The 15,014-nt window shown below is 50.7% G+C and overlaps 1 protein-coding gene across 2 annotated transcripts in view; it reads left to right on the top strand.

Moving 5' to 3' along the window:
* Positions 1-11,662: 11,662 nt before the first annotated feature.
* PODXL (podocalyxin like) overlaps positions 11,663-15,014 on the top strand; it is a 60,124-nt gene continuing 56,772 nt past the window's right edge. For both annotated transcript variants that reach the window (XM_039473079.2, XM_010346208.3), the window contains exon 1: positions 11,663-12,025. In XM_039473079.2, the coding sequence (XP_039329013.2) occupies positions 11,956-12,025 (70 nt within the window). In that variant the 5' untranslated portion in view covers positions 11,663-11,955. The remainder of the gene's footprint in view (positions 12,026-15,014) is intronic.

The following is a 15,014-nucleotide window of genomic DNA, read 5'->3' on the forward strand; positions in this document are numbered from 1 at the left end:
TGAGGCCACCTCTCTGGTAGCAGGTGGAGGGAAGGCAGGAGAGGATGCAAGAGCCGGGCACTGCCAAGGGGGTAAAGGAGAGCTGACACAGCTCTGTCCTCAAGCAGCCAGAGCCAGTCAGGGAAATCAGACATATGCATGGAGCAGGGCCACATAATGAGGCCTCATTGACATCGTTTGGATGTGTCTCCACCCAAATCTCATATGGAAATGTAATCTCCAATGTTGGAGGTGGGGCCTAGGGGGAGCCGATTGGATCACGGGGGTGGATTTCTTATGAATGGCTTAGCACCATCCCTTTTGGTACTGTCCTTGCAATAGCGAGTTCTTGTGAGATCTGGTCATTTAAAAGCGTGTAGCACCTCCTCCCTCGCTGTCTTGCTCCTGTTCTGGCCATGTGATACACCTGCTTCCCTTTTGCCTTCCACCACGATTGTAAGTTTCCTGAGGTCTTCCCAGAAGCTGATCAGATGCTGGCCCTATGCTTCCTGCATAGTCTGCAGAACTGTGAGCCAACTAAATCTCTCTCTTCTTTTTTTTTTTTTTTTTTGGAGACGGAGTTTTGCTCTTGTTGCCCAGGCTGGAGTAATCTCGGTTCACTGCAACCTCCACCTCCCAGGTTCAAGCGATTCTTCTGCCTCAGCCTCCTGAGTAGCTGGGATTACAGGCACCTGCCACCATACACAGATAATTTTTTGTAATTTTAGTAGAGATAGGGTTTCACCATGTTGACCAGCCTGGCTAGGCTGGTCTCGAACTTGTGAACTCAGGTCATCCACCCACCTCAGTCTCCCAAAGTGCTGGGAGTATAGGCGTGGGCCACCGCACCTGGCTAAATCTCTTTATAAATTATCCAGCCTCAGATATTTCTTCATAGCAATGTGTTAAAGCAAACTAAATATGGCCTGAGAAGGGCTCCATACTTCCATATTTGAGTCCTTGTGGATGAACTGTAACCTAACTTAATAGACAAAATTAAAAACCTGACTTAGAAGTATGCATCTGTAACAACAGCCAAGTCTCGGCTGATCCCAGTAGCCATACTTCAACCATTCATGCTTTGCTGAGTGTACAGACTGTGTTCAAATAAGACAAACACCGAGCTGTAACCAATCCAACCGTTCTGTACCTCACTTCCACCTTCTGTACATTTCCCTTTTTTTTGTCTATAAATCTTCTTCTACCACGTGGCTGCTGGAGTCTCTGTGAATCTGCTGTGATTCTAGGGATCATACATTGCTCAATGAAACTCCTTTAAATTTAATTCGGGTTAAGTTTTTATTTTATCACATGTGAGAACAGAGTCTCACGTGTTCTCACATGTCTGCCTTCAGGTGCCTTAGATGCCTTAGGCTTAGATGCCTTAGGCTTCTTTTAGTTCAGCCTAAGTAGGAATTGAGCCGTAACTCCCTCCCCCAGTTCATCTCCATGGCACATCTTTTGCTCCTGTGACTTTTTGAGTTGTAAGACCAACAGCTGTGGGACACAGATGCTTGCAACGGGCTGTTAGAACAGGAGCTAGTTCTAAGCTGGTTCTGGAACAGGCGTTATTGACGAGTTGAGTGAAGACTTCACCTCCACTTTCTGAGACTCCGCTTTCTTCCCATGTTGGGCCAAGTGAGGTCTAATATCTGCTGAGCCTTTGGCTCTCTCTTAGGTGCTAGGCCTGGTCCCAAGGGCCCATGTTCAGGTAACTCCATTACAACCGAGGAGGGACAACTCCAGTTTTGCAACCCTCAGCTCTGGCCTGCGGTGGATGCAGCCATCGTGGAAAACCCTCTCTACCTGCTGTGCCAGGGCATGCCCTGCTCTTCCAACCCACGCAAAGAAAAAATGTCTGCTGAAGAGTCAGGCTACTCACTGGAGTGAATGCAGCAGGAACCACATGGGCATTGAAGCTCTGCTGTGGACACAAAGTTTTGCTTTTCAAATGTATTTATTGAGTACCAGCTAGGCATTGTGCATCCCCACACACAAATTTTCACAGAGATTCTGCAAGATTGATGTTATTTCTTTTTCTTTTTTTCTTTTTTTTTCTGAGAAGGAGTCTCTGTCACCCAGGCTGGAGTGAAGTGATGCAATCTCAGCTCACTGCAACCTCTGCCTCCCAGGTTCAAGCAAGTCTCCTGCCTCAGCCTCCTGAGTAGCTGGGACTACAGGTATGTGCCACTATGCTTGGCTAATTTTTTGTATATATATATTTTTTTTAGTAGAGATGGGTTTTCATCATATTGGCCGGGCTGGTCTCAAACTCCTGACCTTGTGATCCACCTGCCTCAGCCTCCCAAAGTGCTGGCATTACAGGTGTGAGTCACTGTGCTCAGCTGATGTTATTTATTTCACAGAGGGGAAGACTGGGGCTCAGAGAGGTTAAGTAAAAGCTCAAAAATCACACGGCTACTAAGTCACAAAGCAAAGATGAAGTTCTGAGCTAATTCATTCCAAGGCCATTCCTACCTACCATGACAAACTGCGTCTCCATCCATACATTCAGTGGTGAAGTTCCCTTGGCCTGAGATTAGGTATTCTATTGCTGCTTCTCAGCCCATCTCCTGTAGCCTCTCCCTTGCAACTGGCTTCTTCCTCTTGAGCCACACTTATGTACACATTTCCAATTTTATTTTTATTTTATTTTTTGAGACAGGATCTCATTCTGTCACCCAGGCGGAAGTGGTGCAATCTTGCTTCACTGCAACCTCTGCCTCCTGGGCTCAAGCGATCCTCTCATCTCAGCCTCCTGAATAGCTGGGACTACAGGCATGCACCACCACGTCTGGCTAATTTTTGTATTTTTTGCAGAGATGAGGTTTCACCATATTGGCCAGGCTGGTCTTGAATTCCTGGGCTCAAATGATCCACCTGCCTCGGACTCCCAAAGTGCTGGGATTACAGGTGTGGCCACCATGTCTGGCCTTCACATTTCCAATGTTTTTCTTCCTTTTTTTTTTTTTTTTAAAGACAGGGTTTCACCATGTTGGTCAGGCTGGTCTTGAACTCCCGACCTCAGGTGATCCACCCACCTTGGCCTCCAAAGTGCATGGATTACAGGCATGAGCCACCACACCCGGCCACATTTCCAATTTTTATTTTTATTTTTTATTTTTTTTATTTTTTTTTTATTTTTGAGACGGAGTTTCGCTCTTGTTACCCAGGCTGGAGTGCAATGGCGCGATCTCGGCTCACCACAACCTCCACCTCCTGGGTTCAGGCAATTCTCCTGCCTCAGCCTCCTGAGTAGCTGGGATTACAGGCACATGCCACCATGCCCAGCTCATTTTTTTATATTTTTAGTAGAGACGGGGTTTCACCATGTTGACCAGGATGGTCTCGATCTTTCGACCTCGTGATCCACCCGCCTCGGCCTCCCAAAGTGCTGGGATTACAGGCGTGAGCCACCGCGCCCGGCCCCATTTCCAATTTTTAAATGAACCAATGTACGCAAACTTTTCCCTTGACTCCACGTTCTCCCTCCTTCCCTTCCCCCCATCCACACTTGCTGCCTCTATTTCCCCATCTCCATTCTCTCCCCTAAGTTACTATACTTCACTAAAATCACTCTGGGTAAGATCCCGAAGGACCCTTTTTTTTTTTTTTTTTGAAACGGAGTCTTGCTCTGTCACCCAGGCTGGAGTGCAGTGGCACAATCTCGACTAAATGCAACCTCCGCCTTCCGGTTCAAGCGATTCTCCTGCCTCAGCCTTCCTGGTACCTGGGACTACAGGCATGTGCCACCATGCCCGGCCAATGTTTTTGTATTTTTAGTAGAGATGGGGTTTCACTGTGTTAGCCAGGATGGTCTTAATCTCCTGACCTCGTGATCTGCTCGCCTCAGCCTCCCAAAGTGCTGGGATTACAGGTGTGAGTCACTGCACCAGGCCAAGAAACCTTTCATTATAAACCTCAGCTGGTAGATTTCAGTCTTTGCAGGAGGTGACTCTTGACCACCTCCTCCTCCTCCTTCTTCTTTTTTTTTTTTTTTTTGTTTGTGATGGAGTCTTCCTCTGTAGCCCAGGCTAGAGTGTAGCGGCATGATCTCGGCTCACTGCAACCTCTGCCTCCTGGGTTTAAGCAATTCTCTGCCTCAGACTCCCATGTAGCTGGGATTACAGGCATGTGCCACCACACCCAGCTAATTTTTGGATTTTTAGTAGAACACGCTCTGCTGGTTAGAGTAGATGCCATCGAATAATAATACACAAGGGCATGACTTTGGGGTGAGCTGCCCAACTTGAGTCCCAGCAGATACTCATAGACTTGCATGAGTTGCAGTCAGGGATAACCCAACCTTGGAAATAAAATGGGGTTTCACCATGTTAGCCAAGCTGGTCTTGAACTTCTGACCTTGTGATCCACCTACTTCAGCCTCCCAAAGTGCTGGGATTACATGTGAGCCACTGCGCCTGACCACCTCCTTCTTATTAAAACATTCTCCTGCCTCTGTGTATATGGCACCCTTCTCTGTTGGCTGGCTTTCTATTCAGCAACACATTCTCCATCTCCTCTTCCTCAGCCCATTCCTTAATGTTGATCTTTTGAAGGGCTCTGCCTTCAGTCTCCTCTCTTCTCCACGGCAGAATATTCCCGGCCCATCATCTACAGTCATGGCTGCAACCCCATCTGCTTGGTTGTGGTTCTGGGATCTGCATTTCCAGTGCCGACTGTAGGTCTGAGCTTCTCTGGCACAGATACACACTGTCTAGGCCAGGTGTGGTCGCTCCCATCTATAATCCCAGTACTTTGGGAGGTCAGGCTGGGAGGATCGCATGAGGCCAGGAGTTTGAAACCAGCCTGGGCAACACAGCAAGACCCCATCTCTATTTATTAGAGCGGGGGGAAAAAAAGGAAAGATCTTCTAGACATGGCCCCTGAGTCTTGTCTTGGATATAACTTTGAGACATGGCCATGGTCGTCAGAGTCAGCCTGTTTGAAATTGGACTCACCATTTCTCCTCCTACATTTGCTTCCCTTCTTATATTCTCCATCATGATTTGTTCCATTTACTCTCCCTCCATCCATGGCACTGAGATAATTCATGCAGTCCTGCCATGTCTTTCTGCCCTCAACACACCACACACACCAGCCCACACACCACGTCCATATCCAATGGGTCACTGAGTCCTGTATCAGTGCCGACCCCTCAGATACCTCTTGCATCAGGCCCCTTCTCTTCTTCCCCACTGCCACTGTCTGAGGTCAGGCCCTTTAGGGACAGCTGAACTAGCCCCCCCAAATGCTGTGCTCACCTCCCACCTCACATCCGCCCACCCTTCATTAGCTCACCGCAGCTAGAATGACCTTTCTTTTATGGAAAGCTGGTCTTGCCCCTTCCAGCTAAAATCCTTTAGTGACTCCATTGTCTAAGCATCTCACCTTTACCCACCCCTCCAGGCCCCATCTCCCATCACCCCCACAAACCCTGTGCTCTGCAGAGGGCAAAATATCTGCAGATCTGCTCCATCTGCCCAAAAAGCCTTCCCTCTCACTCTTCCCTTGGTGGAGTCCTACAACTCTTCCAAAACCCAGTTCCCGCCTCTGGAGCCTTCCTTGACCTCCCCAGGTGGGGCTGAGCCATCCTCTCTGCTTCTCCCATGCCTGCCCATGCCATGTGTTACAGCTCCTACCACACATTAGACATGTTTGTGTACAGGGCTGCATTCTCAGCACAGCGCACAGAACCTAGCACATTCTGCTGGTTAGAGTAGATGCCATCGAATAATAACACACAAGAGCATGACTTTGGGGTGAGCTGCCCAACTTGAGTCCTAGCTGATACACATAGACTTGCATGACTTGCAGTCAGGGATCACCCAACCTTGGAGATAAAATCCAACCACTTCATCTATGCAGCCTTTGAATATCATGCATCTATGCATCTGCTTGGGGTCAGACATCACCATACTGGGCACTGGATTCCAAGATGAACTAAACACTGCTCCAACCCACAAGGAACTCAGAGGTCACTGATTAGAAAGCCCAGGTGAGAGCATCCCTGGCTCCTTACAAGCAGGAGCTGTGGTTCCAGGATAGATACAAGTGTGCACTCATCTTTTAGTGGGGGATGTGGTAGGGAACGCTCTATCTCACCTGTAGATGTTGTGACTGGGGGATCAATATTACTTAGGATGAGGTTCAAGAAGACTTACTGAGCCTGCGCTTAGGTAAGCAACATCACCAAATTGCACCTGGGGCAGAGAATTATGACCTCTAACATTCACAGCCAGGGGCCATGGAAAAATATGCAACCTTGTGCCATAGGTTCCTGTATCACATTTTTCAGGTGACATTCATGCTTGCATTCAAGATCTGTATCTATAGATCTTTATCTGTATCTATATGTATGATGGTGGTGTAACTGAAGGACAGCCAAACTGGACTTACTCTGTTGATAACAAAATGTTATGTTTTAGGTACAACAGAGCCAAAAACTACACGTCACCATTGCCCCCAGCATGAGCAACAGAAAATAGCTGGAACTTAACAGCACCTTAAAAACAATGAATTCTCCCTTGAGCTAAAAAGATTAAGAGACTTGACCTGAACCTGAATGCCAGAATTCTTTCAGAAGCCAGAGGTCCCAAGGCTTGGAAGATGCAGGGCTAAAAGTCCACCTCAAGATACCTTTCTGTAAATGGTCCAATTGAAAGTCCTCCAACCAGACACTGCCAAGCCAACATTCCTCAATCTTTTCCCTTGCCTTCTGATCCTATAAATTTGCCCAGACCCCAAATTGAGGAGACAGATTTATTTTTTCATTTTTTAAAAATTTATATTTCCATACATCTTCTGAAATCTTTTTTCTTCTTTTTGAGACGGAGTTTTGCTTTTGTTACTCAGGCTGGAGTGCAATGGCGCGATCTTGGCTCACCGCAACCTCCACCTCCTGGGCTCAGGCAATTCTCCTGCCTCAGCCTCCTAAGTAGCTGGGATTACAGGCACGCGCCACCACGCCCAGCTAGTTTTTTGTATTTTTAGTAGAGACAGTGTTTCACCATGTTGACCAGGATGGTCTCGATCTCTTGATCTCGTGATCCACCTGCCTCGGGCTCCCAAAGTGCTGGGATTACAGGCTTGAGCCACCGCGCCCGGCCTTTTTTTTTTTGAGATGGAGTCTCACTGTTACCCAGGCTGGAGTGCAGAGGCACCATCTCAGCTCACTGCAGCCTCCGCATCCCAGGTTCAAGCAATTCTCCAGCCTCAACCTCCTGAGTACCTGGGATTACCAGTGCGTGCCACCACACCCAGCTAATTTTTGTATTTTTAGTAGAGACAGGGGTTTCAACATGTTGGCAAGGCTGTTCTCAAACTCTAGACCTTAGGTGATCTGCCAACCTCAGCCTCCCAAAGTGCTGGGATTACAGGCATGAGTCACCGCGCCTGGCCAGGGAGACAGATTTGAATTCACTCCTCTCTCTTTGCTGACCGATTTTGCAAATAAAGCTGCTACTTTCTCAAAATCTAGTGCTTCATAGTGTTGACTTCTGTGCCCAGGGAACAGAAAATCCATGTGCTTGATAAAAGTATGATGAGCTGTTCTTGCTGGTCTGAGGAAGTAAAGGATGAATAAGAAAGACCCCATGTTGGCTGGGCGCGGTGGCTCACGCCTATAATCCCAGCACTTTGGGAGGCCAAGGTGGGTGGATCACGAGGTCAAGAGATTGAGACCATCCTGGCCAACATGGTGAAACTCTGTCTCTACTAAAAATACAAAAATTAGCCTGGTATGGTGGCGTGTGCCTGTAGTCTCAGCTACTCAGGAGGCTGAGGCAGGAGAATCGCTTGAACCCGGGAGGCGGAGGTTGCGGTGAGCCAAGACTGCACCACTGCACTCCAGCCTGATGACGGAGCAAGACTCTGTCTCAAAATAAATAAATAAATAAATACATAAAAGAAAAAAGAAAGACCCCTTGTTAAAGAAGCTGAATGTCTTCTAGGGGAGGTAATGCATGTATACAAATTACCAAAATGAGTTGGGCATGGTGGCTCACGCCTGTAATCCCAGCACTTTCGGAGGCCGAGGTGGGTGGATCACCTGAGGTCAGGTCAGGAGTTTGAGACCAGCCCGACCAACATGGTGAAACCCCTGTCTCTATAAAACAAAACAACAACAACAAAAAACATTTTTAAAAAATTAGCCCAGCGTGGTGGTGGGCACCTATATTCCCAGCTTCTTGGGAAGCTGAGGCAGGAGATTCGTTTGAACCCGGAGGCAAAGGTTTCAGTGAGCTGAGATCTCACCACTGCACTCCAGACTCAGTAACAGAGACTCCATCTAAAAAAAAAAAAAAAAAAAAAAAAAAAAAAAAAAAAAGCAACAAATCCCAGAAGGAATGATCCAGCAGAAATTTCCTGATGAATGAGAAGCTTCAAAAACAGCATCTGTAAAGTGCTTTGGGTTTCAGATATAAGCTCAGGTGTGCTGAGCCAGTGAGATCACAAGTTGGAGTATGATACCTAAGGGGCCAAAGGCACAGGCCAGTTACCTGCAGACAGCTCATCTCACTGGCCACAGGTGACTCCTAAACCCAGCCAGCCTCATTCCAGAGAGCCACACTGTGCATAAGTCGAGGGCGCTGCTGGATACTGAGGAGAGTCCAGCACAATTCTGACTTTTCCGTGTCTTCTCTAAGCCCAGATCTCTGCTCTCATTTTAATTTTACATGATCTTGTAATGGCACCAGTCCCAAATCATGTGAATTTAAAATGCCCTAAGCTTCAAAATATACATACGCTCTCTCTTTATAAAGTTAATGTTTTTTTATTGCTTCTGAGTTTTTAGAGAAATTGAATCACTGAGTTCAAAAACACTGTTTAAATCAGACAGCGTGCTACATGCATTTTTAAAATCCCAGTTAAAAAAAATATGTATATATATAGCTTGGTTTCAGAGGAGAAATAAGACTTTTGTTGACATGATGTCAGGGGAACAGTACTAAAAAAACATCAAAGATAGTCTCACACGCACACATATCCCAGAGTATTCACAGGGAACACCCTCTGTCTTTCCCATATGCGGTGTGGAAAACCGGGCCAGAACGATCCTGCAGAAACTTCCTGATGAAAACAGCCCCGTCAGCCCTTCCCAAGCTTGAGGCCGGCTGCCACGGAACCCCAGCCAGGGCGCCAGCGCTTCCTTCGCGGCTCCACCAACGCAATGCCTTACAGGCAGCGCCTGCCTGCAGCCGGCTTGAGGGGCTCACGGAGTCCACTGCCACAGGGATGCGGCTATATCCTGGGGAAAACCCCTCCACCCAACCCCATCTGGCAGGGAGACTCCAGGTTAGCAACCTCGGAGTCACGTGAGCCAAATTCACGCCATACCCGGGTTCCAAGGTTAATCATCCCTTGTCCCCTCCACATCCCGACTCCTCTGATGTGCCTCTTTTTCAGGAAGGCCTGGGGTTTGCGTCTCCCAAGCAACTTTGGGGGCCGGGCGGCGGGGAGGGCGGGGAGAAGGGGAGAAGTTGGGGAGGGGAGAGGACCTTCTTTGTTCGTTCACCGGATAAACTCAGTTTATGGAATTCTCCAACACCCACCCCCAGCCCCAGTGTGCAAATATCTCTGATCCTCACTTGGAGGGCGAGCAGCTTAATTAACTGAGACTTTTGTGTTCCTGGCCCTAGGCTAAGTATTATCCTGTATGATCACACTTAAGTCTACCAACAATCTTTGAAGTAGGTGTTATTATCCCTATTTTACAGATGAAAAGAAATGAGGTACTGACAGTAACTTGCCTAGGATTTTACAATTAATAGATTGGCATGGTTAGGTTTTGAGCCCAAGTATCTTGTGACCCCAAAGTCCTAAATCTTTATTGCTGTTCTTTATAGAGCAGGAATAAGAATAATAACCACTTCTTGCAGAGCAATTACTATATTCGAGGCACGGTGCACAGTAGTTCTCCAAACTACTCTCAGAGGCAGGTTTGCCACTTACCCGTTATGTGACTTCTTCTTTTTTTTTTTTTTTTTTTTGGTGAGATGGAGTTTCACTCTTGTTACCCAGGCTGGAGTGCAATGGCGCGATCTCGGCTCACCGCAACCTCCGCCTCCTGGGTTCAAGCAATTTTCCTACCTCAGCCTCCTGAGTAGCTGGGATTACAGGCGCGCACCACCATGCCCAGTTAGTTTTTTTTTTTTTTTTTTTTTTTTTTTTTTTTTTTTTTTTTTTTTGAGACGGAGTTTCGCTCTTGTTACCCAGGCTGGAGTGCAATGGCGCGATCTCGGCTCACCGCAACCTCCGCCTCCTGGGTTCAGGCAATTCTCCTGCCTCAGCCTCCTGAGTAGCTGGGATTACAGGCACGCGCCACCATGCCCAGCTAATTTTTTGTATTTTTAGTAGAGATGGGGTTTCACCATGTCGACCAGGATGGTCTCGATCTCTTGACCTCGTGATCCACCCGCCTCGGCCTCCCAAAGTGCTGGGATTACAGGCTTGAGCCACCGCGCCCGGCAGTTTTTGTATTTTTAGTAGAGACGGGGTTTCACCATGTTGACCAGGATGGTCTCGATCTCTTGACCTCATGATCCACCCGCCTCGGCCTCCCAAAGTGCTGGGATTATAGGCGTGAGCTACCGCGCCCGGCCTCCTAACCTCTTTTTGACTCAGTTTCCCTGTCTGCAAAATGAGACTAAAAACATGGTTGTGAGCTGGGCGCGGTGGCTCACGCCTGTAATCCCAGCATTTTGGGAGGCCGAGGCGGGTGGATCACCTGAGGTCGGGAGTTCGAGACCAGCCATACCAACATGGTGAAACCCCGTCTCTAAAAATACAAAATTAGCCGAGCGTGCCGGTAATCCCAGCTACTCAGGAGGCTGAGGCAGGAAAATCACTTGAACCCAGGAGGCGGAGGATGCGGTGAGCCAAGATCGCACCATTGTACACCAGCCTGGGCAACAAGAGCAAAACTCCGATCAAAAAAAAAAAAAAAAAAAAAAAAGGGTGTCGTGAAGAGTAAACGAATTAACATACGTAAAGCCGGTACACGTTCATCCCTAAAGTTGTTGCAGTTGTTTTTTTAACCATTATCTCCATTTCACAGGTAAAGAACCTAGCCTTGGAGAGGTGAAGCAGTGAATGGGTCCAGCTTGCCCGGTGCACACCCTGCCGCAGAGACCCGCTCAGAAGTCGTGCGGGGTGGGGGCGGTAGGTGAAAGGCACTTGGCAGGTGGGAGCCTAGCTTCTCGGGGGTCGCCGCAGAACGCGCCGCAGCTGGGGAGGCCGCCAATGGTTATCAGCTGCCACGCAAGGCTGGAGGTCCGCCCGCTCCGGATGTGCGCGCAGTGTGAGGGCCAGGACGTGCGAGGGGATCCCGCCGGGGCCCCTCAGAAACACTTGGTGGGGGACACCTGTTCGGGACACCCGTGGGCGGGGCCCGACTGCCCCACGGGAGCCGCCCCCGCCCTGGCACGCGCGCTCACACTCACAGCCCCCCAAGGCGCGGAGGCCACCCGGCCTCCCGCCCGAGGCGCTCCAGGGCGGAGTTTCCTCCTCTGCTTATTGTTCACCGCCCAGCGCCCGCCCAGCCCCGGCCCCGCCCGGCCCGGCCGCAGCCGCCGCGGGCGGGCTTCTGGAGGAGAGGGAGGGGAAGAGAGAGGGGGAAGGGGAGGGCGAGAGGGAGGCAGAGGGGGAGGGACGGGGGCGGGGGCGGGGGCCGGCGCGGACGGGACCGGCGGAGAGTAGCCGCAGCCGCCAGTGGGGCCGCAGCAGCGCAGACGCCGCCCAGGACGCAGCCGCCGCCGCCGCTCTTCTGCCGCTGGCTGTGCGCCCCAGCTTCGCTCTGCGGCAGCAGCAGGGAGGAAGGGCCGCCGCAGCGCGACTCGGGAGCCCCGGGCCACCGCCGGGCCGCCGGAGCCACCCGCAGACCTCCCTGAGTGGCACCCACGCTCCCACCACCCGGACGCGCGGACCCTCCGCTCACCCCGCAGCCACCTGCTCCTGGCCTCGAGGCGAGACACGATGCGCTGTGCGCTGGTGCTCTCGGCGCTGCTGTTGCTGCTGTCGCCGCCGCCGTCGCTCTCCCAGAATAGTGAGTGGCTTGCCCGGGCTCCGCCGGGACCCCTGCTGTGCCCTTGCGCCCCCTGCCCGGCCGGGCTGCAGGGAAGCCCAGCGCGCCGCGTTGTCCGACCCGGAGCAGCCTTGCTACCCCCGGGTCCACACGCGGGTCCCTGACCTTGCACCATCCACGCCCCCTCCAAACTCCACAACACGGCAGGTGCAGGGCCGGAGCGTGGATTCGTTTCCAGTCTCCACTCTGGAGGAGTAGGCGGTGGATTCGGCCCGGGCAGACAGGGGCGCGCCGGTGCCAAGTGGGTTTGCTGGGAAAGAAAAGGGAAACCGGGCACCGCGAGGCTCCACGCTTCTGCGGGACCCTCGGCGTCTGAATACACCTTTGCTTCGTGTTGGAGGGAATGAGGGACCGTATTGTGTATCCGTTAATTCCAGGCAAAGCGGCAGGCTAGAAGACCCCGGGGAAGTTCTTGAAGCAGGTTACAAGCCTCCGGACACGGCCCACGCGGGCAATGTGCTTACCCGTTTGCAGAGAGGTTTTTCCAAGCCATATGTGCAGGCTCAACCCCCTGAGTCCGTGCCGGGGCGGGTAGAGGGACGTAAGGGGACCTTCCACAGCCCCAGAGTCACTTGATTGAGTGGGGGTCCTACCTCCGTGTCGCCAAAGCAATCCCTTCTTAGGTTGTGGCCACGATAGTGAGACCCCCCTCTAACCCTCTTGTGCAAACGGGAACTTCTCTCTCGTAGAAGAGGATGGGGCTGCATTTTAGACCCACCTTAGAAACTCTACCTGTCTCATGAAATAGAGCTGCAACTCAGAAACATACCCTCCCTGTTTCTTCTCAATGCGAAATGTTACTCTTTCTCTTTGTGGGGATAGGCGATGGCTGCAAACTCAATCAGAGCGGGCGTCACTAAGCCCCCAGGAACAGCAGGAGTTGGCTCAGCCCCAGGAGAGAGGCGCATTTCTCATTCTCTCTTGCCCACCTGAGCACGTGTCTGCAGGGAGAAAGAAGGGAGGTGGTGCACTCACCCTAGGGCCAGGAGAACTGCCGGAGGCACAGACAGGGAAGGGACTGCCGCGAGCAGGTGCTGGCAGTTTGGGACTGGACTCTAAGGGGCCAGGGGAGATGGGAGGGCAGCACAATCTCTCCTCTGCACCACAGGAAACCTTTAGTAGTGGGCAGGGGCTGGCACTCAGGGAGCAGGCAGGCTTGGACATCCTCCTGTGGCTGGTGGGAGACTCCACCAGCTTGACTAGGACAGGGAAGGGCACTCTGGCAGGGGAAGGGTGTGTGTGCCTGGAAGAGGGACTGCAGTGTGAGGAACAGTCAGAACAGCTTTCAGGGTGGCAGTCACGGAAGAGCGCCACGACATGCAGGGTTGAGATGATATCGGAGTGTGGTGGCACTCCTCAACCCTACTCTGGGGACAGCTGGACTTCAGGGTGGGCCTTCACATGACCGTTTTGTTGGGAAGCCTCTTAGAACCACCCAGAAGGGCATTGGACTGTGTCAGGAAAGAGGGGTCAGTCCCTAGTGCTTCTGAGCTTAAGGAGGCTGAGCCACCCTTTCTTTGAGGAGTGGGAGGTGCTGTGAGACCAGACCCTCACTGTTCTGCTCTAAAAGGAAATGTTCCTAAGCCACCAGTGGGCAAAGCGCCGACTCTAGCTCACTGTTGGCTTCAAGGATGGGACTGTCTTTCCTGGCACCTAGGCACCGCCAGAAACCATGTCTCTTCCATGAAGCACCACTTCTAGCCTAGCATGGGGCATGCATATGGTAGAAGCTTGGTATGTGTCAAACAAAAGTGACCATACAGTGCCTGCTCTAACCAGCAGGTAACTTGGCCTATCCAAGCACCACGCTTATTCCAACATGCAGCACTGCTGGGAAGTACTTAGAAAAGTGCCAAAGTGTTAAGTTGGGGGTGGAGGGATGATGATGATGATGATGATGATGATGATGATGATGATGATGATGATGTTGGCGATGATTTGCATATATCGAGGCTAGAAAAGGCTTGTTGTGGGGGGTGCGTGGCAAACTTGGTCTGCTCAGTAGCTATGGTGCATTTTACACTATCCTCTAGGGACTCAGTAAGGCCAGTTTCATCTTCTGTCCTTTTTTTTTGTTTTTTTTTTTTTTTTTTTGAGACAGAATCTTGCTCTGTCACCCAGGCTGGAGCACAGTGGCGCCATCTTGGCTCACTGCAACCTCCGGCTCCCGGTTTCAAGCAATTTCTCCTGCCTCGGCTTCCCAAGTAGCTGGGATTACAGGCGCACGCCACCACGCCGAGCTAATTTTTTTGTCTTTTTAGCAAAGGCGGGGTTTCAGGCTGGTCTGGAGCTCCTGACCTCGTTATCTGCCTGCCTTGGCCTCCCAAAGTGCTGGGATTACGGGCGCGCCCGGCTCTTATGTTCTTAAGGTGTGCCTGCCTGGGCTGCTGTCATCAGGAATAGCATAAACACTGCCCCCAACCTGCTGAATTCTCTGATTTGGTTCAAAGCAAGAAAGATTTATAGCTCGAATCTCTGTAACAAAGGAATTGTCCCAGAAAGGTCCATTCCCGCCTGTCTCCCCCAGCTTACCTTCTAATATGGGCAGACCATGCAGCCTACAGCAGAGAAAGCATTCACCTTAGGGGCCAGACAATTCATCAGACCCCCTTTCAGTGCTTTTTGGTTTGATAACCATTTGGCAGAACAACAATGGTAAATCATGCCTCTGTGCCTCAGTTTCCTTCTTTTTGAGATAGAATAAAAGAACCATAGAGACCTCTAGTACCACCATGATAAGATATCTAGGGTTCCGTGTTCCTCAGGTGCCAAAATAACAGGCCGATTCAGTGCTCTCAATCTGATACTGAATGGATGAATTCTGGGCAACAGAAAAGCAGCTTGGTGGGATGAAAACACTCAGACTTTGGGTCAGACAGATGTGTGTGACCATGGATAAAATAGTGGCCCTCACTGAACCTCAGTTTCTTCATCTATAAAATAACAGCCC

Source organism: Saimiri boliviensis, chromosome 10 (genome assembly GCF_048565385.1).
Source record: "Saimiri boliviensis isolate mSaiBol1 chromosome 10, mSaiBol1.pri, whole genome shotgun sequence".
Lineage (NCBI taxonomy): Eukaryota > Metazoa > Chordata > Mammalia > Primates > Cebidae > Saimiri > Saimiri boliviensis.